A 7,126-nucleotide genomic window follows, 5' to 3' on the forward strand; every position below is an offset into this window, starting at 1 on the left:
GTTGTCTGTTCCGGTAACAACCTCATTTTCAATCTATGCTCTGCTATGTAAACTTGCTGGGTTACCTTTGGCCACTCTGCTATGTAAACTTGCTGGGTTACCTTTGGGCTGGAATATTGTTGCACATTGAGATATTCGTGGACTCTGATGCTGATTTGGAAAAATGTCATATACTTAGAATTTCTCATGGACTGTGATGCATATAGGACTTAAATTCCTAAGAAAGGGGTGTGTTATAATAAGAGGATGCACATTAACAGCTGCCTGTGTGTATAATCTTTGTAGTTTGTATATCTGTTTCTGTCGTGCCTTTGTACATGAATAGAGCGCTTGCACGTTCCCCCTGTGCATGGTTTTTGTATGTACTAAGTGTGGTTGGCAGGGACGGAGTGAGAGGGAACTGCGCCCAGTGCGTGCGTGAGCCCTGCACACCTCCGAGCCCCCATCCAACCCCAGAATGCCCCATCCCACCCCCGGAACACCACGGCACATCCCCAGAATGGCCCCGGAATGCCTCCGCAGGAGCACGTGCCCAGTGTGTCGTGCACCCCCACCCCCTTGGCACTACACCACTGGTGGTTGGCCAATGGGCATAGGGTATTTTGGTATTCTATTGTTCATCACATTGCCCATATACTATATTATATCTTTGGCCACCACATACTCTGAGCCTAGCCTGCCTTGTAGGCCTATCGTTGTGATGAGAAAATGGAAAGTGGAAGACTGATGTTGAAATACACACCGGGCCTGCCCTGAGAGGAAACGTGGGGTACAAATACATTTTCATCTACGGGATTCTGATCCTATGCCTTTTAATGGGTGGTAATGCAGAAATTAAACAGGGAAAACCTTTCCTGGCATAGGAAAAATGAAACCGTTTCCCTTCGTATGTGCCAGGCTGTGGTTTGGAGGCACAGTGCCAAAAGATAATGAGACTGCCATGTTTGCGGATGGACTTGTTGCATCTGGAACAAGGCAAATAAAAGCAGTGAGGCAACTGAACTGGCAAATAGAATTACCACCTTTTTCTGGCAGGGCATCTGTGGCATCAACAGAAACGGATCAGGTGAACCTGCAACCACCCATAAAAGTACAGGATCAATGTGGTAATACTAGACATAGGGAAGTCATCATGCTGGAAAAAAACTTGCCTTTTGCTGATTTCTGCAGGCTTGGCAGCTGTCAATAGCACACTGGTTTAAAAAAAGAGGTGGTACCTCCAGGTATAATGTATTTAGCACCTCACATTTTCAGCACTCATATCCCTTTACTCAGGGCTGTGGTAACTAGGGTACAGGCAGTGTCAGAGGGTAGCTACAGGAGAAAAACTAGATTCAAATCCAGTAGCAATTTCAGGATCTGAGCTTTCAAGGGTCAAAGCTCTCTTCATTGCATAGAAGTAGGAATGGAGATTCCTGAGCCCATACATCCCAGCTTGTAGGGGGAAGGGGTTTCATGAAGAAGGGAGCTACAAGGCAGAATGTAATTGGCTTGATTAGAATCACAGAATCATAGAGTTGGAAGGGGCCATACAGGTCATCAAGTCCAACTTCCTGCTTAAGGCTGGAGCATCCTAAAGCATCCCTGTCAAGTGTTCATCCAGCAGCTGGGCCTTCTAGGTCGGGACCATCCAGATCAGAGATGCTGAAGGGCTGAAAATCAGCATGTAGTGAGTTAACAATCCTATGTCCTTATTCAGCCCGTGGTGGGTGAAGTGTCACCTGACTTGCCCTACTTACAATTAAAAAAACAAAAACAAAAAGAAAGACTGACTAATTTGGGACAATTGCATTTAAAGCTGGAGACCTTCTGTTTTGGGAAAGGGAAGTTTCTAGTTGTAAATGAGAGATTCCCAAAGGGTAGCCGTGTTAGGTTGTGGCAGCAAAATAAAACAAGTATCCAGTGGCACATTAAAGACAAGTAACATTCATGTCAACGTGAGTTTTCATGAGTTCACTTCTTCAGACGAGATCAAAATTAGTGGCAGAGAATGCCTCCCTCCACAAAGTGGTAATGCCTTAAACTCCACTCATCGGACCCTTAGCTCAGCCCTCCCAAGATTCTCCAGGGTAGGTTGTTCAAGAGCAGTCTATCATCATTAGAATGCTGCAGTGATTGTGAAAGCCGGCCCTGTTTCTTAGTTCTGGTCAGTGTTGCAGGGTGCTTAAAGGGGAGTAAACAGGGGGGTAAACATTTTTTTTTAAATTCTGAGTGTTTATAGGCAAATGTTTATGAACTGAAAAGTCACAGTACTTTTTGAACTGAACCACTCCTGACAAGTAACAATTCATGTTCATAAACAGACATAAACACATGGTTTGGTGAGTGGCTTGTAAAAATTGCTGTTGGTGGTGAAGAAATCACAAGTGAGCCCCTGGCTCAGTGGTGCTGCATCTGCTTTTCAGTCCCCAGCATCTCCAATTAAAAGGATCAGGCAGTGGGGTTATATGCATGAACTACCACCCTTGACTCTGGAAAGATGCTGCCAGTCAAAGCAGACAACACTGATGTTAATAGACCAAGATGTTTCCCCGACGGACAATATATCCTGGGATAAGGAGGTGAAACATCCTGGTTGGGCCAAGACTTCCGCATGGCTTCTGGATCTAACTCAGGCCCGCCCCATGAGATTTCTCTTATCCTGTGGCTTTCAAAAAATGATAAAATTGGCGGTTCTTTAAAAAACGCGCCTCTCTCGCTCCCATGCAAACACTGTGGGACAGATTTATTTTTCCCACCTTGCCACCTGCTCTCCCCGCCCCACAGCTGCGGCCAATCAGAATGTCAGAAAAACGAGTCTGTTCACGTATGCGCGGAAACGTTGCAGTGGAAAATGAAACTAAAAGGGAGCAGCAGTGGCGTAGGAGGTTAAGAGCCTGTGTATCTAATCTGGAGGAACCGGGTTTGATTCTCCGCTCTGCCACCTGAGCTGTGGAGGCTTATCTGGGGAATTCAGATTAGTCTGTGCACTCCCACACATGCCAGCTGAGTGACCTTGGGCTAGTCACAGCTTCTCGGAGCTCTCTCAGTCCCACCTAGCTCACAGGGTGTTTGTTGTGAGGGGGGAAGGGAAAGGAGATTGTAAGCCCCTTTGAGTCTCCTACAGGAGAGAAAGGGGGTTATAAATCCAAACTTCTCCTCCTCTTCTTCTTCTTCTAAAACCGGGCCCGTGCGTAATCACCTGGAGTTCTTCCTCCCTGTCTGGACATGAGAACGGGCGGCCGTGCGAATGATGAAACCGGGATACAAACATCCCAGTATGTATGATCTCAGTTTTCCTTCGGGATATTATGTCCCTCTGGAAAACGCCCAAGCGTCTGGTCTAGTACAAGGCTGATTACGCATCATTTCCCATTTTTTAAAAATCCCAGCAGAAATATAGCAGCCCACAGCAAAAATGATTAGCTACGGGATCATTTTGATTCAAAACATCTCACAGCGTATGCATCGTTGCAAACTTAGCAACGTTGCCAACTCCATTTTTGGGGGGGGTGGATTTGGGGGCGGAGCTTTGGGAGGGAGCTAATCCTGTCCTGTGGAATTGCTATTTCTTCCAGGGGGACTGATTTTAGTATTCTGGAGATCAGTTGTAATTCAGGGAAATCTCTGGGTCCTACCTGGAGGTTAGCAATCTAACGGCTTGCAAGACATTTCATCTCACAAGTCTACCCCTTGAGCAAGGAATGGACCATCAGATTGTGGTGGAAACAACAGTGAAGCTGAGCTTGACCAGAATCTGGAGAGCAGAGTCTTTAAAAAATTATGAATTATTTTATTAAATACTGTAAGAAAGAACAACCTTAACATACAAAGAGTCTCACACAGCAGCGAAAGCTCGTATGCATAGACAGTACATGGTTATATTACAGAGCTGGCAACCCCAAGTGTTGAGCACTAACATTTACGTCAGCAGGGGTGACTCTTCTAATCAACTCCAGTGGTTGACAGTATCAGTTTCCACCATCCCCAAAGACACCCTACTCATAGGTCGTTTCTGCACAGTCCAAATATCCCAGGTTGAGCAAGGAAAATATCCCAGTCTGGCCAAGAGGTTCGCATGATACCCTGTCCTGTTTGTTCTGTGATATTTCCTTCATCCTGGGATTTCAAAAATTGCCAATTTGGCAATTCTTTTCAAAAATCCCACATTGGCCAAATACTGCGGGAGCAAAAACAGTTTATTTTTTCCACCCAGCCACCTGATCTCCCCACCCTGCCACCTGCCCCCCGATCTCCCTGCCTGACATCAATGTCAGTTTTCAACTCTGCTGAGCCGCCGACCACTGCAGCCTGCCCTTTCCGAAACGTTCCCCCAAGTATGTTTTCTGGTCATGGTATCGACCGGGTGCCATTTCACGTGGGTTAATCAGGAGTGGAGTCCCAAAATGTCCCTATTTTCTTTTCTGTACATGTACTGGTTGCTCAGAGCACATAACTAGGGAGATATGCACTTTGGACCAAATGTTAGTGGGCCTATCTTGGGGCAGGGGGGATGAGTCTCTTGTTTTACACAAAAATATGAGAACGTGAGTGGGAATGTGATGTGATGCTGTGCCCCGTTGTTTTTTTGCTGCCACTTGCCGGATCGAGGCCTGCACCGGGCCCTATCCAGAAGTGGAAAAAAGGGGGGCTTCGTTTTCTCCTGCTCACTGTGGATCGACCTATCAGAAGCGAAGCCTTTTTGTGGGGGTGGCAATGGCCCAAAATGGAGCGGGAAACAGCCAGTTTGAGTTCAGTGTTAAGGAGGGGTGGGCAGCCCAAAAACAACAGCCAATCAGAACGTGGCACACTGGGGATGTTTGTGGATGTGTGGATTCTCTTCCAATGTAAATACAAAAGATCTGGGTTTGTGTGAAACAAGCTGGAGTATTCCCTCCCAGTTTTCACTCAATTCCTTCACAGAAACAGGCAGCCATGTGCAGGGAGAAACCGGGATAAAATAAACCTGGATTGTAAGATACCGATTGTAACCCGATATAATTGGGCCATGTGAAAATGGCCCTAGCGTCTCAGCTTCAGAATCTCCTTCCTCTTCAAGGAGCCACTGTCTGAATTCATGGGCACCAGGGAGAAGAGTAAAGAGGAGAATTTCGTCCAGGTCATTCAATAGGTATTGATTCAGAGTTCCAGCTTATCTCTGTGTTATTGCTGGAGAGCACAGCAGTCTAAACCAGGGGTAGGGAACCTGCGGCTCGAGAGCCGCATGCGGCTCTTCTGCCCTTGCACTGTGGCTCCACAAGCCAAGCCGCTGGCCCCATCCTTGCCTGCCCTGCAGGCAGCAGGGTGGGCACACCAACTGCCCGCGGTCGGCTGGGCCGCACTGCGGGCTTCCCCTCTCGCCTGCCCCGTTGAAGCGGGGCGGGTGCTTTCCTGGCGGCCGGCAAGGCCGAGCCACTGGCTCCATTCTTGCCCGCCCTGCAAGCAGCAGGGCGGACGCATCCATGCGCTTCTCAGAATGAGCGGAGTAAAAGGTAAAAAAACCCCAATATATACAGTGTTATCTTTATTTTAAATGTCAAAAATTATTTGCGGCTCCAAGTGTTTTCTTTTCCCATGGGAAACAGGTCCAAATGGCTCTTTGAGTGTTAAAGGTTCCCTACCCCTGGTCTAAACAAATAAAAACCAGACTTAACTGGGGATGCCAACAAGTCAGTCCGAACTGAAGGGATCTTGTAGGTGCTCTCTTTGGCGAGTCCTAGCAGGAGTCTTAGTGGGATGCGGAGGGAGATGGAGACAGGGATAGGCTCAGCGACAGCATGGTGTCACTTCCGGGGGATATCATGAAGTGACATCACATCTCTCTAGGAATCACCAGAAACTCTATGGTAAAATCACAGAGTTTCCAGTGATTCCTAGAGTAGACTGACATTTCCATAGTTTTCCAAGACTACCAGCAGGTCTCTTTACATTATTTGTCTCCCAATGGTGTATAAGCAGTGGTAGGAAACAAGAGCCAGGGTCAGGGAATCCCATGTCCCAGGGGAAAAATGGCAGCCCCAGTAAATCTCAGAGGTAGGAATGGGGGGGGGGGGGATTGTGCCATGGCCAAGAATAATAGTCTTGATATGATACAGGAACATGGCTTCTCTACATGTATGTGTGTGAAAAAAATATACATTTGCAAATAAAAATATATACAAATAGTAATGTGAGGATTCGGCAGTGTTTTCAGTGTTCACACTTATTTAAAAAGAGAACTAGTGAATATTTCTACACAAGCGGCTCTGTGAAGGAGCAACAGTTGCTCCGATTCCTTGAAGTCTAGCCAGGTCAAATACTTCCACCACTGGCTACTAACCTCACAAGTGGTATTTTTCCCACTCTCAAGAAGTGCATGGGGACCTATGAATGCCAACTGCTAGGACATTCTAGGCTGATTCTTTGGGACCTCCAGAACTGTGGACAAAGAGAAGATATTTGCAGAGGCAGCGAACGCTACGCTTCTGGTTAGCTGCACCAGCAAAACCTCTGTGTGAAGTTGCTGAGCACTCCTTTGTAGGCTTCACGGAACTGGCGGTTCATAGCAGCATAAAGCACTGGATTGATGCAGCTGTTGAGCCATGTGAGGTTAGCAGCAATCATGTGCAGGACAGTTGGGGCCCTGCTTTTGCCATCAAAGATGTTGAGCAGCAGGAAGGGGATGTAGCACAAGACAAAGAAAATGAAGACCACGAAGCACATGCGGGTCACCCGGCGGAATTCCGTATTGCTGTCTTTTGGCTGGCTAGTGGCTGCTTTCTTCAGTGGGACACCAGGCTGAGGCACTGGAGGAGTGCTGTTGCTCCCTGAAGCTGAAGGAACGGAGGTTTTGGAAGTTGGCTCAGAGGGTAGATCCTCGCAGGACTGCTGGGAAGGCCCTGCACTATCAACCCCACTGTCCAGTTCTTGATAATGCCCTGGGGTAGCTGAGCTGGTTCCAGCCACATGGGCTCCCTTGACGCTGACTTTCTTCAGCTTGTATTGATCCATGGCGTGGGCGGCGCTTTTGACTTTGCGATGGATCAGGAAGTAGAAGATGCCAACGCAGCTGAGGCCTACCACGAAGTAGAGGCCCATGAGGATGGTGGTGTAGGGCCGGCCTTTGATGCGGTGGAAACTACAAGTGCAGACCTTGGGCACAACCAAC

The 7,126-nt window shown here is 47.7% G+C and overlaps 1 protein-coding gene across 1 annotated transcript; it reads right to left on the reverse strand.

The window, feature by feature from the left end:
- Positions 1–6,021: 6,021 nt before the first annotated feature.
- Positions 6,022–7,122, reverse strand: GPR84 (G protein-coupled receptor 84; the record flags this gene model as incomplete). The annotated part of the gene is made up of 1 exon (XM_048487517.1): positions 6,022–7,122. A coding segment is annotated over one exon (675 nt), but the record flags the coding sequence as incomplete, so codon positions are not given.
- Positions 7,123–7,126: the final 4 nt, after the last annotated feature.

This window comes from Sphaerodactylus townsendi, linkage group LG03 (genome assembly GCF_021028975.2).
Source record: "Sphaerodactylus townsendi isolate TG3544 linkage group LG03, MPM_Stown_v2.3, whole genome shotgun sequence".
NCBI classification, from domain to species: domain Eukaryota; kingdom Metazoa; phylum Chordata; class Lepidosauria; order Squamata; family Sphaerodactylidae; genus Sphaerodactylus; species Sphaerodactylus townsendi.